Source organism: Sphaeramia orbicularis, chromosome 12, assembly GCF_902148855.1.
Source record: "Sphaeramia orbicularis chromosome 12, fSphaOr1.1, whole genome shotgun sequence".
Taxonomy (NCBI): domain Eukaryota; kingdom Metazoa; phylum Chordata; class Actinopteri; order Kurtiformes; family Apogonidae; genus Sphaeramia; species Sphaeramia orbicularis.
In genome coordinates, this window is record NC_043968.1 from 13,070,721 (window position 1) to 13,098,048 (window position 27,328).

Here is a 27,328-nt window from a genome sequence, read left to right on the forward strand (position 1 = left end):
CTACGAACTGTACTTGAAAATAACATGAACAAATATGAACAACCTGAAAATTTTAAAGAAAAATAAGTGCAATTTTAACAATATTACGCCTTAGTTTATCATTTATACATGTGCATCAGAATTTAGAGGTCACAGTGGATTTACAAATACAAAAATATTTAGTAACAGGCAGAATATTGGTAAAATTCTTCATACGTCTCTTAAGAAATTTCATATTGTTCATATCTGTTCAGGTTATTTACATTTTTTGTAAAAGGATAGTCTGTAAATATAAATATTTTTGTGTAATTTAACTTTTTTTACACTTAAAAAAAAGACAAAATTTTGCATTTTTCATTATTTTTACGTTATGATTGTATTTTACTGGTCTGACCCATTTCAGATTGAATTGACCTAAAATGATTTTCACATCCTTGATGGTTAATATCTTCATTATAAATTTTGCATTTCACAAATTCATCCCAGGGGCCGGATTGGACCCTTTGGCGGGCCGGTTTTGGCCCCCGGGCCGCATGTTTGACACCTGTGATCTATAGCAACGTAAAAGATCAGATAGGATAAGATAAGATCAGACTACTTTATCAGTCCCACAAGGGGAAATTCCAGATGTATAGCAGCAAAGCACACAAAAGCAAAAAGAGCAAAATCAAAATGAAGACAAATTAACCCTTTCATGCACAAATTATGAGAACCTTAATCAAGACTTTTCCCTGAGTGTTTTCATTTCTCTTTAAACATGAAAAAAACAATGTGATTGAAAAAATTCTTATAAAAAATAAATAAATAAATAAACAGATAATATAAATAAAATGTAAAAAAAAACATAAAAAAATAGAAAAGTAAAAAAATAAAATATAATAATAATAATCATCATCATCATCATCATCAGCTGGACACCATGCGTTTAATTTTTGAAGCAACAAAACATGTATTTACTGATAAATTGTGTGAAAACTATGGGGGGGCTTGTGATTCTGGGGGTTTATGCTCAGGGGAGATCTACACAAGGTTACCAATTCATGTCAGAAAAGATACATAGTGTCTTAAAACTTTAATAAAGATATCTGTAAAAAAAAAAATAAAAATGAAAAAATTAAACCATGAATACACAAGAGAACAGCTGTAGAATAGCTGTCCACTGTAATGACCAGTATGCATGAAAGGGTTAAATAAAGCTATAAATACTATTTACAGCAGTGCACATGCTGTTTATGCCACAGGTTGGATAGAGGAGATACTCAAACAAAGACCTATAGACACAAAGCAGCAAGAATTCTGATTTAGACAATTCAGATCAAGGCCAAGTTGCAAAAGACCAGATCTGTATTTTATTTAAGACCACATATTGAAGTGAACCATGTGATTTGTGCTATTCACATTTTCACAAGTGCAGATCTGAGTCACATATGTGCGAAAACACCAGATTTGGGCCACATTTTTCTGCAATATTTTTTAAGGAAGTGGCTACTGACAGTACTGTGGCATGAAATATCGGTTTGTCTATTACCACAGAGCCAATCAGCGTCCTCGTTATATCATGTCTAGACTGGTAATTTGTTACATCCCAAAATAGTACCAAGGCAATCAGATAGCAAATAGGTCAGGCTGAGGAACAGTGGAGATTTAGCTCACTTGGTAACGTATCAGACTGCGACACAGAGGACTTGCGTTGAAGTAGCATTTGTTTATTTTTTTCTGAAGATTTTCAAACGGGGGGCACGGGGCACAGCGCCGGCAGGTAAATCTGACATTGATATAAATCTGGGACAACATTCAGAATGTAGAATTCAGACCACAGCACTCAACAGAACTGAGAAGTCACATGACACACTACCACATCTAACATTGTAGCTCCGCCCACCTTCTCCAGCCTCACTGACTGCACAGAGCAAAGAACACCATCAAATAACATATAGAGCATGTATAACAATAATTCCTATTCCAGTGGTTCCAAACCTTTTTTGGCTCATGACCCCATTTTAACATCACAAATTTCTGACGACTCCAGACATTCAAAACGGAGACTTTTTTTTTTTTTTGCTAAAATTTATTTGTTTTTGATCATGTAATAGTTTGTTATACTATGTTGCAAATAAACATTAATTTTAGATGATATTTAGTCTATATAATGTATATTATTATGGACGGAGGCAGTAAAGCCAGGTGTAGATTACTGCACAAAGTGAGAATTTGATTTTCCTTGGTCAGGATATGTACAGTCAGTCCAGCTTGGATTTACAAGGCTGACAATTAATACTGAAAAAACAAGAACTGAAACTATGGTGAGCGAGCCTTTTCCTTCCGTGCGCCAACACTCTGAAACAGTCTTCCTCTGGACATAAGGCAGGCATGCTCTGTGGATGTTTTTAAAGCAAAGCTCAAGACCCACTTGTTCACTTTGTGTTATAAGTCGTGATGTGCTTTTACTGTTAATGTTTTTAGCTTTTATGTTTTATTGTTTTATTGGGATTGATTTTATATCTGTACAGCACTTTGATTGAAAGCGCTTTACAAATAAATTATTATTATTATTATATTATTATTATTATGAATTATGAAAGAGCTGCAGCATCTGAAACTGACCACAATGAACATTTGAAAGATAAACAGAACCACAGTGCTTCAGTTTCAGCTTCAGAGTTTGTCATGTCTTTTATGGATTGTGATTGTCTCTGTCAACTCACCATATATTTTTTATTAGTAAGTTTTTTTTTGTTTTTTTTTTAATCAATTACAAGAAATTTCAGGTGACCCCATTTGAATTCCATGCAACACCACATGAGGTCCCGACCCAAAGGTTGAAAAACACTGTCAGTATCCTGCATGTTTTAGATATTTCCCTCTTCCAGCACACCTGGTTCAATTAATGATCAGCTCATCATCCAGCTCTGCAGAAGCCTGATAATGATGTAATGGTTTCCAGGTGTGATGGAAGAGGGAAATATCTAAAACATGCAGGATACCGGCCCTGTGGTAGCAAAATGCACAAAAGAATGCACTGAAGTATGCACCATATATGACCACAGTACTGTGGCAACAAGAGGATAAGGAGTTCAAGGAACAGTATCCACGACTGGCTCTAAATCAAATCAAATTTTATTTATATAGCGGCAAATCATAATAAAAGTTATCTCATGACACTTTACATATAGAGCCAGTTGGAACCAGATCCAACCGGACTGGCTAATCTGTTTTCTATTGGTTATTTACATAATTAGGACTCTAAACAGATTTTACTATATCATTAAGGAAACAAAAGTCATGTGTTATCTTGTATAAATGTGAGATGGGGATGGGATTTAAAAAGTTTTATTCTTCCCGCTCCCGTTTGAGCAATACATATTGAATTAATTTTGTTTTTGCTAGGGTATATGGATATTGCTATTTTGTCTTGATCATCTTTATGTATTAATGTATTTGCTCGGATATTAGTTCCTCATACACAAAAAAAATGTAAAATTTTTTCTTCTGCTCAAAACGAATGAATGAAAATGAATGAATGAAAACCAGATGCTCAAGCCAATTTACAGAAACCCAACAGAATCCTCCAGTAGCAAACACTCATGACTGGTGACAGTGGAAGGAAAAACTTCCTTTAACAGCAGACCCAGACTAATGGAGGATGGACCTCTGCCTTGACCAGCTGGGGTTAAAGAGAGAGAGTAAAGGAAGAGAGAAAGAGAGAGAGAGAGAGACAGAGAGACTGGGGAAGGGGGGGAAGGGGGGGAGTGGGGGGGGGTTAGAGGGAGACACATGGATGCAGTCGATGCACAGATAACTGAACCAGAACTATCAAAAGTAGATCATCTGGCGCTGACACAACCACCAACAACCAGAGCAAATGTCAATGACAGTTAATACGACTGCTACAAATGCAAGTGGACATACTATCACTACAAATATAAGCACCAACAGTGGATGTACCACTACAGAATCATGAAACACGAGACATGATGTTAAACCGTCCATTGTGACCGCCCAATAGATGGTAAGCTTATTCTGGTTTTTATCCCAGAGGCTGTTTTTAATCTTCTTGAGGTTTTTTTATTATGTTTTATTGCATCTTGTTTTTATTTATTTATTTTATTCTTTTACTTATCCATGCTGTTATACTGATGAATGGTGGAACACTGAACACTTTTTGTCTTGGCACTCGATCAAGTACCTACCGAACATGTTCAATGTGTGTTTTGTTTTAATGCCAAATGCAATCATTATGTCTGCAAAACAAATCTACCCACGGGTATAAACAAAGTAACCTTGAACCTTGAATCTTGCACATGAGGTTTGCTTTGATGTTGAGATGGGGTCTCTAGTACAAATGGACTGCACTTATATAGCACATTTTCTACACTTTCATGGTGCCCAAAGCGCTTTACAAAGCCTCACATTCACACATTCATACACCAGTGGGTGGCTGTTGCCATGCAAGGCGCTGCCAGGCCCTACTGGGAGCAACGTAGGGTTCAGTGTCTTGCCCAAGGACACTTTGATTCGAACCGCCAACCCTTCGGTCATTGGACGACCCGCTTTACCAACCAAGGTTATAATAGTTTTAGATTTTTCATTATAGTTTAGTTTTATTTAGTTTTGACTTTTTTTTCCCTCTAATTCAGTTAGTTTTAATTCGTTTTTAGAGCAGGTTTGATAGGTTTTATTAGTTTTCTTTTTTTTTCTAAATGCTTAGTTTTAGTTTAGTTTTAGTATTAATTTTAGTTTTTTTTTTTTTATATATCTTTTATCTTCTCACTGTCGTATTCAAATAAATCCCAGACAGGACTCTGCTGCTTTCTATCAACTTTAGTCTCTATGTTTCCAGGTAGAATGGGAACCAGAAGACGACTCTAAACGACAAGTGACGAGAAGTGACGGACCGTGAAGTGTCGTATGGCGCTAGCAAAAATTGCTAGAGCGAAATAAATCACTTTCGTATCAATCCGACATCGACAAAGACGAAAACGAAGGGAATTTTATCCATGATTTTTATACGTTTTAGTTAGTTTTAAAAGCACACAACACAGTTTCGGTTAGTTATCATATTTTTCTTTTAATTATAGTTTTTATTTATTTCAGTTAACGAAAATATTTTTTAATAGTTTTCGTCATTTCATTAGTTTTCGTTTACGATAATAACCTTGCTACCAACTGAGCTACAGTCGCCCAAACGCTAACATTTGATTAGCTCTGTGGCAGTAGACAAACCCATATTTCGTGCCACAGTACTGCGAAAGAAGCCATTGCTATTTTTGAAAGCGGCACATCACTTTTGTGGCGGATGTTACGATGGCTTCCCACAAACCTGGTTTAACATCGGAGTAAACCAACAGAGATAATACTGGAAATGATTCAAAACACAGGCATTTTTTTTGGTCTGATGTAACTACAGATACACACTCGTTGTACTCTTTCAGATATTCCACCACCTTCTTCCTAGCAAAAAAAAAACAAAACAAAAAAAAAAAAAACAGGGCCTTGCCTCACTATGAATTGTGACTTGCTCACCTGTGGAGGGGATTAGATATCATTGACTACAATTTTCATCACAATCCCCTTTCTCACTGCCTTGGTGATGGCAGTGTGTGAAGGATTACTGCATATTACACATTACATTTCGCCACCGAGCAGAAGCGATGGCACAACCTCATCTCAAGTACCCAAACACACAAGAATTAGATGGGATTAAGCCCCTGCAGATTCTTTTGAACTGAGCGGAGTGATCACGGCTATATCAGAAAGAGGGGGCATGACAGCGCGGCAGAATTTGGGAAGGAGCGACGTCCTGAATACTGATGCTAGCGCTCTGACAGGGTTATTGAGGCTGCAGGTGGATGGATGAAACGGCACCGGATGTGATGGAAATCCTCGTCTTTGAAAGTACATTGTATGTGCGTTATAGGCGTGAATTGCTCGTCTTCCGGTGCATGCATCAACTCGTCGGCATATGGCTGTTTATGCTTTAGAAGGAGGGAACGAAAGGGAAGGAGGGAGGGAGGAAGAGAGAGACAGCTTGCAAGACTCCTGCTGCTTTTCCTGCTTATCTAACGAGCAGACAAAGCCTTTTCGTCCAAGAACTGTCTGCCAATGTTCCTGCGTGGGAGGACAACATCATTTCCACAGGGAGAAATTCTCTCATTCACTGCCTCTCCTTTTCTATCCACCCATCAGAATCTCCCCTGTTGTCTTCTCCAATCCTGTGGCATGGCATGAGTAGAGACAGGAGAGGATCTGAAAGTCAGCCACTAATTACAGAGTGGGTTCCCGCTGTGAGATTGAGACTCATTTACTAAAGAAGTGTGTGTGTTAAGAGTCTTTTGCCTTTGTCTCTTTCTCCATGTCGTTGCCCTATTGCGACTCTCCCGTTCAGTTTCCAGGTTGTAGACTTTGTTGGGACACGAGGGAGGATGCTGTTGAGTTCCAGTTTTATTGATTGTTGAAAAAATGATGGTGACTGTATTTCCAATTCATGTCACATTGACTTTTTTTTTTACTCACTTCAGTTCATTACTCGCCTTGATGTCAGGATGACATACTGGTGGAGAGAAGGCACAAGTACAAGTGTTTCTTTCCAAACACAAAAGCTTGTTCTTTCATACAATGAGATTATTGTACTATTTCTGCGAGTTGATTTTTCTACCTCATTTTACTCAACAATTTCCTACTCCATATGACTAAAAATGTGCCATAAACCTATCACACCTAAAACACCACCACACCATTTAACCCTTAGGGGTCTGAGCCTATTTTGGCCGTTTTGGAGTACTTTTGATTTTGCCTTTATATGCTACAGGGTGGGGAAGCAAAATTTACAATATTTTGAGGCAGGGATTGAAAGACAGTGTATAACCAATTAGTTTATTGAAAGTCATGAGAATTTATTTGCCACAAGAAAATTGACATCATAGAAAATGTTTTTATTCTATGTGTCCTCCTTCTTTCTCAATAACTGCCTTCACACGCTTCCTGAAACTTGCGCAAGTGTTCCTCAAATATTCGGGTGACAACTTCTCCCATTCTTCTTTAATAGTATCTTCCAGACTTTCTCGTAATAGTTTTGCTCATAGTCATTCTCTTCTTTCCATTATAAACAGTCTTTATGGACACTCCAACTATTTTTGAAATCTCCTTTGGTGTGACGAGTGCATTCAGCAAATCACACACTCTTTGACGTTTGCTTTCCTGATTACTCATATGGGCAAAAGTTTCTGAAAAGGTATGGATAATAGTGTTAGGTATGATTATGACATCAATATATGTTTGGTTTCAAAACAATTGACGTAGTGCCTGTTGAGAAAAAACAACTAAATGTTCATTGTAAATTTTGCTTCCCCACCCTGTATATAAAAAAATTTGGTATTAGAAACCCACAACAATAATCTCTGAGTACCCCCCCCCCCCCCTTTTTTTTTAACTTTTGTTTTTATTCTCTTTTTTTTTTTTTTTTTTTTTTTTTTTTTTTTTACCTTTTCTTTCTTTTTTGAAAAAACCTTCAAATATGTAAAAGGAAACTGATTTTTGAGCGTGTTTCATGGGCCAGTTGGATAGAGTAGAACAGCAGACAGGTACTTCATACCGTGACTTTGGTGAGGCTGGGGTCCACCAGGGCCCGGCTTTTCCACCATATAAGTGCATATCTGCATTTATAGGAAGAAGATGCTCCTCCAGTTAATCCCACATCTCCACTTTTTTCAGCTGCTCCTCCCTGATACAGCAGCAAATTTCTCCAGTCCAGTCAGTCAGACCCTCACTGATAACTCCTCCCCTAAATTAGCTGCGCATGTAGCTGCGTTCAAGTGAATGGGGTGTGCTGCGGACAAGTCAAACTCGGACATGTCATTAGTCATTCAGGTGAAGGCAGCGAGGACAACTCGGACTCATGGACACACAGGCGAAGCGTGAAGGCAGTGTGGGTGATTTGAATAGAAGAACGAATGGCTCGCAATGAATCGGTTCTTAACGTTCACTGAAAAGAGCTGTTCAAAAGACTCGACTCATCTGCGAACATCACATATCTCGTGCCTGGCTGAGCGAGCCAGGACGGAGAACAGCTGTTAGATATCAGTGCATAGTAACACGCCACATTTCACTGCTGGTAACGGTAACGGCATTGGAACGTTTCAAATAGTAATTAATTAGATTACCTGTTACTGGAAAACAATAATAGCATTAGTAACGCTGTTAATTTTAACGCCGTAATTCCTAACACTGGTGGTCCATAACGCTACAGCTATAGCGCTTCTAGTCTGTACTTTTGAGTGAACAGATATCTGTCACCACTGCATGTGTCTTGCTGTCAGCGAAACAGGCCATCATATATCATCTCCATGTTAACTTAACAATCAGTATGCCGGCAATGAATATTTAGTGTTGTGCTGATGATGGCTGCGCTGATGGGTTGGCCTGCTGGCAACACAGCTCAGTGAGAATGTTCCAGTGTTATATCACTGCCATGTTCCAGCACGAAGCCATTATGCGCATTATGTAAAGCACAGTCACCCCGTCATACACATGCACATGCATAGTACGCACCACTGTGAATGCGCACTAAGTCACTATCTCAATCTCTAAGCTACACCTGTATGTAATACAAACAGGAAAAAAAAATGGCATACATTGGAAGTGCCATCTTGTTTCGCATGTTCAATGACTCCAAGGAGCCGAGAAAATGTTCCAACAGTCGCCTGGAGCTCTTTTCTGTGATGGTGTGTTAGGGTTACCAAACATGGGTGATGAAAACATGAAGAAGTCAAAAGATTTTGACAATGCTTGTAGCTACTTCTTCTTTTTTTTTTTTTTTCTTTTTTTTTCCAAGAGCACTTTGCACAATATGTGCCGAGCTGTGTGTTGACAGTATGTGTCAGAATGGGGTCTATGTGTGCGCATCTGTACACCTTTTGTGCATCATGTGTCTGTCTGTCTGTTGGATGCATGTGTGTGTGTATATACACTGTGAGCCTGGAATTTGTATTTACTAAAATGCTTTAATTACAATGCACTTAAATGATTTAAGTTTTATGATGTTACTATAAAATGTTCAGTATATTCTACTAATTTGTAGAGTTTAAGCTGAATGGAATTAAATCACTAAGTTTTAGTCATGACCATCATAAAACTTAAATCATTTAAGTGCATTGTAATTAAAGCATTTTAGTAAATACAAATTCCGGGCTTGCAGTGCACCTTTTTATCTTCGCATTGCATTGTGGGTATTGGGCATGTTGTTGAAAATGTGTTATTTTTACGTGCAGGGGTTCAGCGGGGTTGTGGTGTTAGTTTTAATTTGGATTTAATGTGTGTATGGCAGTGTTTATTGGCCTTTTTGTGTTTGTTTTTGTATTTTTGTAGAGCTGCACCATGAGTCAGAGCCATAGGAAGAACAATGGCTTTACTGTTCATCTTAGATTGTAATTGTACAATGGAAATTTTAATGTCTTGTCAAATTAAAAGCACTTCCTGTACTGACAAATGGCATTGGGCTAAGTTCCATTCATGCTTCAATATATTAAGTTGAATAATTTCATAACTATTTTGGTCAGGAATAGGATTTTGAGTTTGATCATCTTAAAAAAAAGTTGTTTAATCAATGATAAATTAATCTGGCTGCAACTGAGAAAAATAGTCAGTGTAACCTAAAATGCTGAGTTGAATGGTTGGATAGTGGGGTTGATTTTACAACAGATTTAAAGTACAAATAACTTGTCTTTTAGTTTTTTTTCTACTTTTAATAGTTTAAGTTCAATACTTTTAGCATTAAAGCTGAACCTACTTAAACCAATTGATTAGTCGATCATTACTCAAATCATTTAAGTGCAATCACTTGCCTCAAATTTTTTGAGTAAACTCTACTTATCCGGGCTTACAGTGTATAGTGTTCTGTATTGTATCGTATCTGTGTATGTGCATGTGTCCCCTCAGTTGCCAACCCATTTCAACAAAATGAGTCCAGGAGCAGTTTGCAGTCACAGTGCTTCCATGTGTTCCACTGGTGGCCAAAACACAGCAACTACAGCTGTGAAAGCAATAATTTTCCAACAGACGTCCCTCTGACTCTAAAGTTCTCTTCCTCTCAGAATACAGAAATGTTTCAATCTTCATGTTTGATTGTCCTTCATAGGTTTTATTTAGAGCAGAGGGGTGTCAAACTTGTTTTAGTTCAGGGGCCACACACAGCCCAGTTTGATCTCAAACAGGTCGGAGCAGTAAAATAATAGCATAAATAAAACTATAAATAATGACTTTATCTTTGTTTTAATGCAATAAAATAAAATTACATCATGAAAATGTTGATATTCACAAACCATCCTTTGATGAAAAAATATGAGTAACCTGAACAATCACAAAAAAACCTGAAAACTTTAAAGAAAAATATGTTTATTTTGAACAATATTATTCCTCAATTTGTCGTTTCCGCATGTGCATTGCAACTCAGAGATCACAGTGAATCTACAAAAGCAAAAAACATTTAGTAACAGGCAGAAAATAGTTAAAATTGAACTTATTTATCTTAAGAAATTTGAAGTTGTTCATAAATATTCAGGATACTTTTATGTAATCATGTATATTTTATATTTTTATTTTATAAAAATGTTATATATACATATTATTTATGTAAATGTAAACATGTTCATGCAATTTTACTGTTTTGTATTAAAAGAGAAATTTGGAGGTGTTATTATTTGTAGGTTGTTATGCTATTATTTTACTGGTCCGGCCCACTTGTGATCCACTTGGGCTTTATGTGGCATCTGAACTAAAATGAATTTAATTGTTAATCTCTTTTGTGTATTTTATGTACTTTGCAAATTCAACCTACGGGCTGGATTTAACCCTTTGGTGGGCTAGGATGTACCTAATGATGACCTCAGATAAATGCAAAAAAAATCATACTCTTGCGCTGAGCCAAATTAATGAATTTTTAATAAATTATTGGGGCCAAAAATAGGACCAAAATTGGGACAGGAAAAGCTACCTAGGTGTCTGTGCATTTGATCAGGAAAACATGGCTGTAAATGGCCTTATATAGCTCTATAAATAAAGACACTGTGTTAAATGTGTCGATCCTAGTGGTTTTTCTAATCCAGACATGCAGGGTTTTTCATGAATTTCAGTCTCATTCCAGGTTTTGTGTGTAATCCATTGTGTCCACTGGCATTACATGCGGAACCTGCCCATTTAAACACAAGGAAATCATAAGTGATTTTGCAACAGCGGTCATTTTTTGTGAAACACTCTCCCTTGCATAATTAATTCAATTCCGGAAACGTATCTGTGAGAAAATAAAAAGATATTCGAAAAAATAGTAGTGTGTAATTTTCGGGTCCTTTTTACTGTGTTACACGCAGATTTTTGTATAAAAATAATATAAAAAAAATCTAAAAATGTGTTTTTCTTTTTTATCTCAGTGAGTATTTATTTTTTAAAATAGACCCAAAGTGCTTCCAAACTTGCTTCATAACATTAGTCTACATCTGGTTTGAATTTTTAACCCCTCTGTCCTTTTTTTAGGTTCTAGTTTCATAGAAGCACCCATCTATGGAAAAACAATGGGCAGGATAATAGTTAAGCCCAGGTCTGACATAGGGTGCCCCCCATCATAGAGCCCACATTTGAGAAATCTTGCCTGCATAATTGAAACTTTTTTTTTCCTTCTAGCCAAATACTGTTGGTAAACGTGGTGGATGGGAGTATTTCCTGCACAACACAACTGATTTCCTTCACATTAAAGAAACCATAAACTTCTGTCGTAAAGCAGACCATTAGCTGTCTATTAGTGTGGTTCACTGTGCTTGCACAGCCAATTTGCATACTAATGAGCTTGCACTCACTCACATTTTCAGATGCTGACAACAAACACACACCTGCCCACATATTCTCAAAGAGAGAACATCCATGGGTGTAGAAAAATAAAATCAGAAAGAGGTCAGATGGAATTCATGTGAGGACAGATATGGGGGTGCTAGTCATTGTTAATCGTGCATAGGTGGACCGTATTGCTCTCTCTTATCCATCAGTAGCTCTCTTGACCTGAGTGGAAAAATGGAGCTGGATCATAAAGGGCCATCATGCTGTCCTTTTTATAGTCCTGTTAATGGAGACTGTGTTACTGGTAGTGGTCTTCATTTTCCTGTAAGAGAACTCCCCTACCTGTTCATTCATTTACATCCTATTGACCGTCTGAATCACTTTTATTCCACGTTCTCTTTCAAAATTACATTCAATTTTCTGATTCCATACTGGGTTTTAAATGTATTTTGCATTTTAATCGCATAGACAGTTAACAGAAGCCCCATTATTTTGATGCATAAATCATTCAGAAGCACATTGACAGATGGTGATGTGGTTACATACTAAGCCCTAAGTGTCTGGTATTCAACATATCCACAGTGATGGATGAAAGTCATTTTACGTTTCGAATCTGACATGTGTTTTCCATCATCTTTGATGCTTTGGCAGTGTTATCCTAACAGCTACTTTTCTCTTTTTTTCCCCTTTCTTTTCGATTTCCTTCCCACTCCCTGCTGTCTTTTTTCTGCTTGCAGAGGATGAGCTGCAGCTATCTGCTCTGCACCATCCTGCTCTTCGTGGCTGTATTACTGGCTGTCACTGTAACTGGCACCATCCTTTTTATGAACCACTACCAGGCACCACCAATGTCAGATGGTCTACCCCACATCTCTACCAATCAGGATGAAGCCAATGCCCTGGTCACTGTTGAGAGGGGAGACGGATCACGCATCAACATCTTCATCGACCCCAATTGTCCTGACTACAACAGTAACTTTTTGCGTCTGGAGGGGGTTCAGACCTCACTGCTCCACTCACTTACCGACCACGACTCTGACCTAAAGTCAGTGAAAGGCCAGGATCGGGCTCTGCTTGTCAGTCTGGCTGAAGAGGTGGCCAAGCTGTCTGCCCATGCAGGACAACTAAAAATGGATTATGAGTCTCTACGCAGGGGACAGGGCAGCCTGGGACAAGACCTGAACACACTGCAGACTGAACAGGGGCGCCTCATACAGGTGAGTTATGGAAACATGACATATAGACGAGCAGAAAATATAACAGAATATATATGTTCAGTAGGACTGTGGACTGAGGCTTAAGACAAATTCACAAGGTAGAGTTTGATATTTAAAACTACGGATTACCGGTATAACGATAAACCACGGTAAAATTGCCAACGATTAGTATTACCGTTTAAATTCTAATTATCATGATAACCGTGTTTGATTGCCGCACTTTTCCGGACAAAACGCTGATGTAAAAATCTGTTTTTATGTCAAATATTTGAGTATAGTTTTAATATTTTACAATTGTAATTTTCTATACCTAATATTTGGACCCAATATTCACTTGTAAAGTCTTTGAAAAGGTTCGTTAAGCATCTTTGTGTTATTTATGCAATAAATTATATAAATTTTTCAAATCGGATTTTATATATTTTTTGGCCTTTTATGTTTTTATAGTAGGTTAAAGTGAAAAAAATAATAGGCAGATGATATAGATGAAGTTGTGCTGAAAAAAAAGATACCAAACATGGGTATAGTAAACATTTGTTTATATCGTATATAAAGGCAAAATCAAAAGTACTCAAAAATGGACAAAATAAGCTCAGATCATTAAAGGTTAATATTTAAATGTTTCTGCCAAAAGAAAGCACATTGTGCCAATTATTTTTATTTTATTTAATTTATTTATTTATTTTCAAAATACAACTTGGTTAAATTATTTCAGTGTGTGTATAAGTACTTTTTGAACATTTTGCGCAAAATTTCAATAATACCGCGCGCGATAATAATGGTAACTGTGATAATTTTGGTCACAATAACCGCAATATCAAATTTTCAAATCATTACATCCCTATTTGAAACATTTACTTAGACTTATAAACATTTAACTCATAATATCAGGTCATTTTATCATCGTATTTGTCAATGAAAAGCACCTGAATTTACATACAAGTCTGGGGTCCAAAGGTCATCAGTAGTAACGTGTCATTTGTTAAATGTATGGAATTTACAAATGCAGGGTTTTTTTCTCCAATTTTTTTGTTGTCATGTAGAAAATCAAGGTCAATGAAGTTACCATACTTGGTTCCTTACACAAAAGTGGCAAAAAAAAAAAAAAAATCAAAAACTAACAAGTGGTGCCAGGCACAACAAACCCCGCTGTCAGCATATCAGTTACCTTTATATATGTGCCAATTTTGAAGTAAATTGAAACAAAATTGATGTTTTTTATTGACATGTGAAATTCTGCCCATTATAAGAAAATGGGAGAAAAAAAAAAAGATTAAAAAAATTATAAAAAATTAGAACTTTGACCAACTTTTCCCAAAATGTACCCACATCTATTCTGGGTCACTGGAAATCTATAAACCCAATGTAGTATGAATTAAACCAACAGTTTTGCTGCTACAGACATTTGAAATTTCACCTGTTTTAAGTAAATGGGGAAAAAAAAAAAAAAGATAAAAAAAAAATCACAAAAAATTTGAACTTCAACCTGCTTTTCCCAAAATGTAACTGCATCCATTCTAAGTCACTGGCAATATATAAACCCAATTTGGTATGAATTTAACCAGTAGTTTTGTTGCAACAGACATGTGAAATTTCGTCCATTATAACTAAAAGAAAAAAAAAAAAAAGATTTTAAAAATTCATAAAGAATTTGAACTTGGACCTACTTTTCCCAAAATATAATCAGATCTATTCTGGGTCACTAGCAATCTATAAACCCAGTTTGGTATGAATTCAACCAATAGTTTTGCTGCTCGAGTGTTAACAAACAAACAGAACCAAAAACAATACCTCTTGCCTCCCCTTCAGGGGGCGGGGAAAATATAAAAAATACAAGAAAAACACATATAAGGTGAAAGTAACATGTATTTTAGAACATTAGAACATGACTTTTAGAACATTAGACCAACATGCGTGCTGATCCAGACCCCTGTCCACATCCACATGATCCCTTTGAACATCATTCCTTACATTAGTACCATTACTTCATGGTACCTAACAAAGCAGGTACACTCACTGTTCATGCAGAGGTGGACCTTACAGACCCTGGAGACCACATCGGACCTGAGATTGTTGACTCCCTGTAACTGTTAATGTCACTATCTTGTAATGTATGTGGAAATGACCAAAAATAGTCACTTGCCCGATAAAGGGTTAAGACAAATTCACAAGATAGATTCTGATATTTGAAACATTTGCTTAGACTTATCAACATTTAACTCATAATATCAGGTCATTTTTTTCATCATATTTGTCAATGAAAACCATCTAAATTTCACAACGCAACACAAATCTGTGGTCCAAAGATCATCAGTAATTTGTTAAACATTTGTTAAACATGTTGAATTTACAAAAGCAGTTTATTTTTTCCTCTCTCATTCTCCTTCATCGAGCCTCTTAATACAGCACAGACATGGATGGTTTTCATGAGTACGCCAGAGCTGCTGACTTGTTTTACTAACTGTTAAAATATCGATTCATAGAAGTCGTGTTCCAACGTCCTGAGGTGAACACACACATCCTGTGTGAAAAACAATGAAGCATTTTTCTTATTTTGTTTTTGATAGCACTGGTCTACAATTTTTTAGAAATGATTTGCTTCAGAGATTAAATGTGCTAAATGTTACGTATTTTAATAAGATTAATTGGAAAATAAATGACAAAAGTGCCGGTTTGCTGATGTTTTCAAGGTATATGATTAAGTGTTATTACACATATATATTGGTTTATATACATTTATATAATAGTTTTATAACTCTTCCACTAAATAGAACCTGTAAAGTGAATGTATTCTAATGTGCAGACAGTGTTTTGAAGTAGATCTTGTAGCTCTGAGACAAATATTCCTTTTGAGTCAAACCCATTCTCTCGTTAATTCTTGAATTTCACATTTTGACCCAAGGCTGTATCTTGGAAAGTTTAGCCAACCAGCATTTTTTACTTGATTTTTCTTTATCAGTGACTCTCATGTGGTAAAATTTCATTACTTTTATTCTGGAAGCATTTTCCTTGTAGACCAGTGTAGGGAATGATGGTAACTAGATGAGACTCACAATCTAAGTCATGACATTAAGTACTGTACAGAGAGGTGCTCAAGGACTGGACTGTGCAACACCTATCAATATATATTGATTGTGAAGCCAGCTTAAGATGTGTGACTGCTCATTGGTCTTAAGGGTTTACTGATATTATTTGTTCCCCTTCATTACATGACGGTAAAATCAAAATCCACTTAATTACAGATCCAGTTCCAACTCAGCCACATTAATTTGTATTTTTACTCTATAAATCCAGTAAGAATTAAAAGAATAAGTAAAAATGCAATGTGCAGGGGTCTCAAACTCATTTTCTTTCAGGGGCCACATTCAGCCCGATTTGATCTCAAGTGGGCCGGACCAGTAAAATAATAGCATAATAACCTATAAATAATGACAACTCCAAATTTTTGTCTTTATTTTAGTGCAAAAACACACACCATTAAATGATGAAAATACTTACTTTTATAAACTATGTGAATAACCTGAAAAAACTGAAATTTCTTAAGAAAAATAAGTGCAATTTTAACAATATTATACCACAACTTATCATTTATACATGTGCATTATTGATCGGATCTAAAAAGACCCTAAACACTTATAAAAAACAGTTAGAAAATTGTTAAAATTGTGCTTAATTTCATATTAAGTTCATATTTGTTCAGGTTATTCACATTTTATTGTTACAGGATTGTTTGTAAATGTAAATATTTTCATAATTTAATGTTATTTTTTGCACTAAAACAAAGAAAAAATTTGAAGTTGTTAATTCAAGATTTTTTGCTAAATTTGAGAATTTTTTTTGCTTATTTCAAGATTTTTTTTTTACTTAATTGAAGATTTTTTTCCGTAATTCAAACAATTTTTTTTGTGCTTAATTCAATTCAAGACTCTGGAATTTTTGCACTTGGCAAAAACATCCCACGGGCTGAATTGGAACCTTTGGCGGGCCGCGTTTGGCTCCCGGGCTGTGTGTTTGAGACCCCCGTCTTGATGAGTGATTAATTCAGTCGAGTGTTAAGAAGATGTTACAGCGGAAGACGTAAACATCATGATTCACGATAAAGAATAAGCATTAATTCATACACATACATTACGTTTCTCTATAGATGAAAAGTCTGACTCCACACTGGATGAAAACGTAATTAAATCCTCCTTTAGTTTCGCACTGTCCACATTGATTTATTGACGATGCATTTCCTAAATGTGTGTGAAAATCTTCACACTACATGCTCTTTTAATTTTGGCCCATCTGGCTGAGTCTTCCTGTTCTGCAATAAATAGATTTCATAGCTGCCAGCAATTGAGCTCAAGCAGCGGAATGCATTCCTGCTTCTGCCAGTCCTTTCTTTAAGCCAGACCTCTTTAGCTCAGGGTTCAACATTGTTTGAGAAGTCATTCAAAAACTCACAGGTTGGCCCTAGAAGCCATGGTTACTGATTGGTAGAGCGACCAAAGCAAAACAGGGTCCAGCTGCTTTACTGTTGCTAATGTGGTGTAGGAGGTATGATGCAGTGGGTTCTGAGGCTAAGTAGAGGTGGTGCTGGCAGCCTAGATACTTCAGGTGATTGATTTCCTCTTCGGAGGCAAAGCATGTGGCGTGCACATCCGCTGTTTCTGCCTGACACCATGGTGTGACTGTGTGATCTAGGGGCCACCTGTGGCCAGGACTTCTGATTTATACGATGACACAGAGCTGACTGTGCCAGAGTTAGTAATGGCTCTGTGTATGCGCCACAACCCCCTGAAGAACTGCTTCAGTCTGCCGCACACAAACCCTTCTGCATGCCCTCCAGTCAATAAACAGGGGAATCTGATTTCAGTCAGTTTAGAACCAGTCTGCTTTGATTTTCCAAAAAAATGCACTTATTCATTTTTCATAGTGACAGCTTCTAGCCTCATATGGAAAGGCGGTGAAAGCATACACATAAACCAGAGTGAAAGGTAAGATTAATTGAAAAACAAGTTGAGAACAATACAGATTTATCCTATGCGTAGGTTCAGTGTAGCTGAAAGGACAGTGTTTGTCATTTTGGAAGCCCAAAACACAGCAGATAAACGAGGAAACGTCAGTTTGTTTATCTCAGTCCATTTACTGGTTTAAACATTCACTGGGTAACCGCTCCATATAATTGTGTGTTAAAATTAGTTTACACTGGTATTGGTATAGTAAATATTTTAATTAATCTGAGCTCATGTTTTTGACTGTATGGACTTTTTATTTGCTTGTCTGATAGCTGTAATCTTATTATCAAGGTTATTATCGTTAACGAAAACTAACGAAGTGACGAAAACTAAAATTGATAAAACATTTTTGTTAATTGAAATAAATAAAAACTATAATTAAAAGAAGAAAAAGATAACTAACTGAAACTGTATTGTGTGCTTACAAAGCTGACTAAAACATATAAAAATTAAAATTCCTTTCGTTTTCGTTTTTGTCAGTGTCCGATTGATATGAAATCGATTTATTTCACTCGAGCAATTTGAGCTAGCGGCACCATACGACACTTCATGGTCGTCACTTGTCGTCACTTGTCTTTTAGAGTCGTCCTCTGGTCCCCACTCTACCTGGAAACATGGAGACTAAAGTTGGGAGAAAGCAGCAGAGTCCTGTCTGGGATTTATTTGAATAGGACAGAGAAGAAGATAAAAAATATAAAAAAAACTAAAACTAAACTAAATATAAGCATTTAACAAAAAAAAAAAAAAAAAAAAAAAACTAATATAAACTAGCAAACCTGCTCTAAAAACTAATTAAAACTAACTGAATTAGAGAAAAAAAAAAGTCAAAACTAAATAAAACTAAACTATAATGAAAAATCCAAAATTATTATAACCTTGCTTATTATTACTGGTTGTCTCCAGTATTTTGGTGTTCCCAGTATGTTCGTGTTTTCCCTGTTTCTTTAGTTATACCTGAAGAGTAAAGGCCCAAATATTGTACCCTGAGGTACTCCAACTGTCTAAATGTTCTCCTATGACTTTTAAATATGACCCGAACCTGATATTACTTTACTGTATCAGTTATATTAATATGCTTGAATTGGGTAATAAATAGCATTTAGGGAAATAATCCTCATTGCAGTAGGGTGTCTGTGCAAAGTTTTCATTAAATAAATGACATTTTAAGGAAAAACATTTACATTTCAGTTGCAGATGAGTTGAATAAAACTGAGTGGATAACTAAGGGTGTGTATTGGCAAAAATCTGGCGATAAGATACAAATTACAATACTAGGATCACGACACAATATATCATGGTACATCATAATACTGTTAACAAGGCAATTTTTTTTTTTTTTGTTTCTTTTTTTTTTTTTTTTTTAAATTTCCTGGAAGAATTGAATTACACCAGAAATATGCTCAAAATTTTTTAACACATTTTATATGATCAAAACAGTATCTAATGCAATATCACAAAATTTTCCTCTATAAAAATATAAAACTTAAATTATGCTTTATAGACATTACAGTTTAAGATCCTGCTCAGATGTTCATATTCAAACAAACATCTTAACTAGGGATGCAACGATTACCGGTATAACGATAAACCGTGGTAAAATTGCAGACGGTTAGTATTACTGTTTAAATTCTAATTATCATGATAACCGTGTTTGATTATCACACTTTTCCGGAGAAAATGCCTATGTAAAGATCTGCTTTTATGTCAAATATTTGAATATAGTTTTGATTTATTACAATTCTAATTGTATATACCTAATATTTGGAACCAGTATTCACTTTTAAAGTCTTTGAAAAGGTTTGTTAAGCATCTTTGTGTTATTTATGCAATAAAGTATATACAGTTTTCGAATTGGATTTTATATTTTTTTGTGTGTTTTTTGTCATTTTGTGTTGATATAGTAGGTTAAAGTGAAAAAATAATAGGCAGATGATATAGATGAAGTTGTGCTGAAGAAAAAGATACCAAACATGGGTATAGTAAACATTTGTTTATATAGTATATAAAGGCAAAATCAAAAGTACTGAAAAACAGACAAAATAGACTCAGACCACTAAGGGTTAATACTTGAATGTTTCTGCCAACAGAAAGTGCATTGTACCTGTTTATTTATTTATTTATTCCAAAATACAACATGGTTCAATTATTTCAGTGTGTGTATAAGTACTTTTTGAACATTTTGAGCACAATTTCAACAATACCACGATAATAATGATAACTGTGATAATTTTGGTCACAATAACCGTGATATGAAATATTCATATCATTACATCCCTAATCTTAACATTATTTTTGTACAATCCCAACAAATTAACTAATATCTGCCTCTCTCAGACAGTAAAAGGTTGCTTCAAATAACCATTATTTAATAAAACAGCGTTAAACAACTAGAAATTAAATATAAACAATAAAGATAAACAAAAATGAACCTCTGCCATATCTGCACTTGAATAAATTCCTAAAAATTATCAATACGGTTATTTTTAATATCGATACAGTATCGTGAAATTAAATAACAGAACCGATATTTTCTTACATCCCTATGGATAACAGAGCAAGCAACCTATAATTAGAATACATTCAAAACTATTACTTTACACTTTCAGTCTATCATCCTCACACTTGTGGTCAATGGTATGAATTATCTTCAAAGTTGTTAAAGTTTTTTTTTTTTTTTTTTTTTTTGCAGCCTACATACGCCAGCCCCGTTCTGTGACCTGCACTTCTTACATCCCTTAAGCGTTATAAAACCGGCAGAGCACAGACATAAAGTATATACGCATGGCTTAAGAGACATCCACTTTTGCACAATGTCAGTTTGCAAGGAGGCAAAGGCTGTGATCAGTAGCATGCCTTAGTGATTTCCTTGTATTGCAGGTCACAGTTTAAACTGAAATACGCGCCTGTGGAATATTAATGTTTTGAACAAGTGGCCCTCACAACCTCTGCTACGAGGTCTAGGCACAAAACTTTGCTACTCAGAAAAACATATTGCCTCAAGATGTTCATTCTGGTGAATGCAAAGTATGTCGATGACACTGCTCATCCACCTTGAAAGCCAAAACATGTTGTCTTTTTAACTCATAAAGACCCAAACATCCATCGGCGACCAAGATCATTCATTGATATAAAATGCTAGATACCTGTTGATCCACTGATCCTATCAATACATGTAAATAATTGGTGTAAAATACAGTTTGTCATCTTTTCATGGTCATCAGATATGACCCATTTGGATGTTCAGGGACTTTGTAGTTACCATGGAAACACCGTCATCTTCTATGACATTGATTCACCAGTAAAACCCACAGAGTTTGATGAATGACAGTGAATGGAGACACTTGGTTTATGTTCAGTTAATGACAGATTTTTCTGAAAAAAATAATCTTTTTCATAAATTTTCTCTGTTTTTCATATAATAACTCTCAACTTTAGTCTGAGTTTTAATGAACATCTACATAATCCTTACATTATAAATAGAGGTCCACCGATATGGGTTTTTTTAAGCTTGATGCCAATTTTTAAAAAAAAATTTGGTCAGCCGGTATCTACAGCTGATTTTTGAGGCCGATATTTAAGGCCTATTTTTTTTTTATTTTTTTAAAGCGCATTGACTGTTAAATACAATTGAAACACACTGACAATTAAGATTTTTATGCAGCAATATAAATGAAATTATTAACACACATAGTACTCTTTTAACATTTATTGAACTTCAAGTGCTGCCCACACAGGTGCCTGATCAAATATCTTATAACATTTTTACTACTGATCAAATATCGGCTTTCAAAAAAAAAAAAAAAAAAAAAAAAAAAAATCAACCAATTAAGGCCGATGGCTAATATTGAAAAAAAAAAAAAAAAATCAATATAATTCTGAACAATCAGTCACTCTCACATTCCCACCTGTGGGCTGATCTGTAAATTAAATATAGGGAAAAAAAGCTGATTTTCACTTAGAAATGCAAACTACAGAGCATAATATTAGACTAAATGGTGATAAATCGCTGAAGAAAGGCTAAAAATAGAGAAAAAATCATTTGGGAATTGCCACGAAAGTAGCACTGGGTCTTTATGGGTTAATTCATGAGAAATGAAAGCCATTTTATATTGAAAGCCATTAATAACCTTTCAAAATGCTCATTCAAAACTATTTCATAAAAAGCTGAAATTTTTTTTTTTTTCTTACACTAAACAAATGCTATGAATATATATTTATGGACATGAGCCCAAATAGAATCTATACACTGTTTGTGTCAGATAGTACAGCATATACAGACAAATGCACAGGAACATTAAAGGACCATCCCATCACTATATTGAGTTAATAATTCATCCCACAGCTGGACACCTCGCCCCCGTAGCCTTACAGTAAACCACATACAGACAAACAGTGAAGACTTGATCAGAGTGTAGCGCCGCTCTGGATGATATGAAAACATCCCTTTCTGTCCATCATAAGGGAAATCTTTTATTCAGTGCTTCTTTGCTTCAGAGGCCTCTCACATATCCAGGATCTATGAGTGTATTTAGTATTAAAGCAAAACAGCGGCTGACCCACTACCTCTGTGTTACTTTCATGTGAGTATTATTGCTAGTCGACATAAATACGCTGCAGCTATAAGTGAACTATAGGGTCCACTCTTCTCTCCTTCTACAGTTACCATTAACATAGAGATTTAGATCTATTTATTTATTTTTATTTTTCAATTTTTTTCACTTTTTTGTCACATGGTGGCATTGGTTAGTGTAACCATGGTAACAAAGGTCTTGGTTGTAGTTCGTCATTTGGTGCCAGTTAGTGGTTCATTATTATTTTTACCCCGCCCCCTGAAGGGTATCGTTTTTGGTTTGGTTTGTTTGTTTGTTTGTTTGTTTGTTTGTTTGTTTTTTAACACTCTAGCAGAAAAACTATTGGTTTAATTCACACAAATTTGGGTTTATAGATTGCCAAAAACCCAGAATAGATCTCATTACATTTTAGGAAAAATAGGTCAATGTTTAAATTTTTTTATGAATTTTTAAAATATAGAATTTTTCCCATTTACTTATAATGGGTGAAATTTCAAATGCCTTTAACAGCAAAACTGTTGGTTGAATTTATACCAAATTGGGTTTGTAGATTGGCAAAAACCCAGAATAGATCTTATTACATTTTGGGAAAAATAGGTCAATGTTTGAATTTTTTATGAATTTTTTAACATATAGATTTTTTTCCATTTACTTATAATGGTGAAATTTCAAATGCCTGTAGCAGTAAAACTGTTGGTTGAATTTATACCAAATTGGGTTATACATTGCCAGTGACCCAGAATAGATCTCATTACATTTTAGGAAAAATAGGTCAACGTTCAAGTTTTTGATGAATTTTTAAATTATTTTTTTCTCACATTTAGAATGGACGAAATTTCAAATGTCTATAAAAAGCATCAATTTTGTTTCAATTTACTTCAAACTTGGCACATATACAGAGACAGTAATTGATATGCTGACATCAACACATGCATAGACATGATGACATCAGCTGGATCGATGCCAAAATAAGCTACAGTACGTGCGACGGGCGGGGTTTGTTGTACCTGGCACCACTTGTGTAAAGAGTGATGGGCTCTATGCACAGCCCCACTACCTCCTGATCTTCAGATTGCTCCGTTGTTTTCTGTCTTTCATTATTGGACACACTGATTAATCCAGGTGTGTCAGACCACAGTAGTCATAACAAGAAGTAGCAGGAACACCTGGATTAATCAGTGTGTCCACTAATGAAAGACAGGAAATAACGGCACCACCTGAAGTTCAGGAAGTAGTGGGGCTGTTCATAGAGCCCACTGAATCCCTGAGTTTTGTTTGAAGCAGAAACAGGAAAAATAATTGCCAGTAGAATGAATAGATGTCATAAACAAGCCGACATACTGAACCAGGTCACACAAAGATGATGGGTAAGTAGCTAGTCGAGAGTGAAAATGCAGTTTTTGGATATTATGACCCTAACACTTAAGTTTATTAGCATATGGATTAACATCTACACAGACCAGTCCGGTCCAGTGTCCAGTTTTTATAAGTCCAGTGTCCCCCACCAGTTATTAGTAGAGGTGTGTAATTGCAAAAATCTGGCAATACAATACAAATCACAATACTAGGATCACGATACAATATATCACAATATATCATGATACTGTTAACAAGGCAATTGTTTTTTTGGGGGGTTTTTTTTGTTTCTTTTTTTTTAATTTCCTGGAAGAATTGAATTACACCAGAAATATGCTCAAACATTTTTTAACCCATATTTATTTGATCAAAACAGGGTTCCTCTGTAAAAATGTAAAACTTAAATTTTGTTTTACAGACATTACAGTTTAAGATCCTGCACAAATGTTCATATTCTGTTAGTTCAGAACTAACATCTTAACATTATTTTGGTACAATCCCACCAGACGAACTAATATCTGCCTCTCTCAGACAGTAAAAGCTGCTTCAAATAACCATTATTTAGCAAAACAGCGTTAAACAATTATAAACTAGAAAAGCACTCGGAGAGCGCAGACCTCCGCCAAGGCAGATCACCCCCCCCCCCCCCCCCCCCGATCACCCCCAAAATGTAATCATTCCTTCCTTGTGCCAGTATTAACATTTCCTGAAATTTTCATCCAAATCAGTCCATAACTTTTCGAGTTATTTTGAACACGGACAGACAAACAGACAAACAAACAAACCAACAAACCAACACCGGCAAAAACATAACCACCTTAACAGAGGTAATAAAATATAAACAATAAAGAAAAACAAAAATGAACCTCCGCCATATCTGCATTTGAATAAATACCTAAAAATATCAATAAGGTCATTTTTAATATCGATACAGTATTGTGAAATTAAATATCGCGATATATTGTAGAACCCATATTTTCTTACATCCCTAGTTATTAGAACTGAAGAAGTCTCTTGGATGAGAGACGAAACACTTTCAAAAGAGCTAAACCAGTCGAGAAGAGCTACCAAGAACAAGATGTGCAATTAGCCTTGGATCAGACAGTAAAAGCTGCTTCAAATAACCATTATTTAGCAAAACAGCGTTAAACAATTATAAACTAGAAAAGCACTCGGAGAGCGCAGACCTCCGCCAAGGCAGATCAGCCCCCCCCGATCACCCCCAAAATGTAATCATTCCTTCCTTGTGCCAGTATTAACATTTCCTGAAATTTTCATCCAAATCAGTCCATAACTTTTCGAGTTATTTTGAACACGGACAGACAAACAGACAAACAAACCAACACCGGCAAAAACATAACCACCTTAACAGAGGTAATAAAATATAAACAATAAAGAAAAACAAAAATGAACCTCCGCCATATCTGCATTTGAATAAATACCTAAAAATATCAATACGGTCATTTTTAATATGGATACAGTATTGTGAAATTAAATATCGCGATATATTGTAGAACCCATATTTTCTTACATCCCTAGTTATTAGAACTGAAGAAGTCTCTTGGATGAGAGACGAAACATTTTCAAAAGAGCTAAACCAGTCGAGAAGAGCTACCAAGAACAAGATGTGCAATTAGCCTTGGATCAAACCCCAAAACCTGCTGTATCTTATTGGCATCATGAAGATGGAGCACAGGGAAAACAATTAACCACCCAGAGGCTTTTAGTGAAAAGGTGGTGGTGGTGGTGGTGGTGGTGGTGGTGGGGGTATGTGTGTCCTTATCGCAGGTAGCAAAAGACGAAAAGGGAGGTTAGATTTCCGCGCAAGATGTGAATGTAAAGAGGTGGCTGGGAGCTATATCGCTAGAAAAGTGAAGACACAAAGGATGGGATTAACATTCAAGGCCTTTAGCTTCAGTCTGCCCTGTGGACATCTAACCTTAACATCAGCGTGTATGAATCAAAACATCCAGTCAAGTGTATTTTCAGTTTCCAGAAGGTACTGTGATAGGATCTATTTTTGCCTAAGAGGTGTACACATCCTGTTGGGGAAGTTATTTCAATAGCATGACAGTTAGTGAGCCAAAACTGGCATCTGCGCAGGTGGGATTTATTGAATTTGTTACATTTGGCACAATTGTTCACAAAGGATGAACAGGAAATCAAGATTGGTAGGATGTGACAAAACAGATGATGTTTTGTGCCATTGGTGCCAAGTTGACTGTTCCAACGTGTAACATAATTGTGCAATGTTCCGTGTTTTGTTTTCAGAGAACCATAGTTTTTTTATACTCACGTAGTTTTTTTGTATGCGTATTTATTCTGTCTTGTATAGGGGTGTAACGGTGCACTCGTTTGTACCGATCGGTTTCGGGGCCTTTGATTCAATACGGAGGTGTACTGAATAAATACAGGGTGACACAAAAAAACGGGAACTTTTTAACAATCCAATAAAACCAAGAGTGATGGAAGAAGAATATTTAATTCATAGTAATTGAAACCTTAAAACATGCCATTTAAGAAGCAATGATGGAATTTTCATTTTTTTTTAAATTACAGGGTGACCCAAAAAAATGGGAATTTTTGAAGTGCGTACTGGCAGACATGAGCAAGTGGCAGCACTGCGAGACAGTGACCTTGAGCAAGTAAACACACCCCCATTTTAGTAACCATTGGCGGCTGTGCGAGAATTGTTCGGTAACCGTGTGATCTCAAGATTCGGTAACGTTCCCTGGCCCCCTAGATCGCCAGATTTGTGCGTTTGTGATTTTTTCTTGTGGGGCTATCTCAAGAGTAAAGTGTACACGACTCGACCAAGAACTCTGGATGAGTTAAAACAGAGAATTCAGGATGAAATTCACAGTATCCCAGCTGAGATGTTGCAGCGGTTAATGAGGAATCTCAACAGCAGATTTCAAGAATGCATTCGTACAGGAGGACGCCATCTACAGGCAGTAATTTTTAAAAAATGAACAGTCCATCATTGTTTCTTAAATGGCATGTTTTAAGGTTTCAATTACTATGAATAAAATATTTTTCTTCCATCACTCTTGGTTTTATTGGATTGTTAACCCATAAAGACCCAAATATACACCACTGACACAAAAACCATCTACTGATCTAAAATGGATAATAACTTTAGAGCCACTAAACCTATCAATCCATGTAAATAATTAGTGTAAAATGTAGTTTGCCACCTTTTCATGGTCATCAGATATGACCCATTTGGATGTTCAGAGGCTCCCTAGTTGCCGTGGAAACACCGTCATCTTCTACAACATTGATTCACCAGTAAAACCTATGGAGTTTGATCAATGACAGTGGTTTTAGACACTTGGTTTATGTTCAGTTAAACACTAATTTTGCTGAAAAAGTCACTTTTTCT

General features: G+C 35.8%; 1 protein-coding gene across 2 annotated transcripts in view; it reads left to right on the forward strand.

Moving 5' to 3' along the window:
- fibcd1b (fibrinogen C domain containing 1b) overlaps window positions 1–27,328 on the forward strand; it is a 336,567-nt gene that overhangs the window by 103,250 nt on the left and 205,989 nt on the right. For both annotated transcript variants that reach the window (XM_030149502.1, XM_030149503.1), the window contains one exon: window positions 12,537–13,016. In XM_030149502.1, the coding sequence (XP_030005362.1) occupies window positions 12,537–13,016 (480 nt within the window). The remainder of the gene's footprint in view (window positions 1–12,536; window positions 13,017–27,328) is intronic.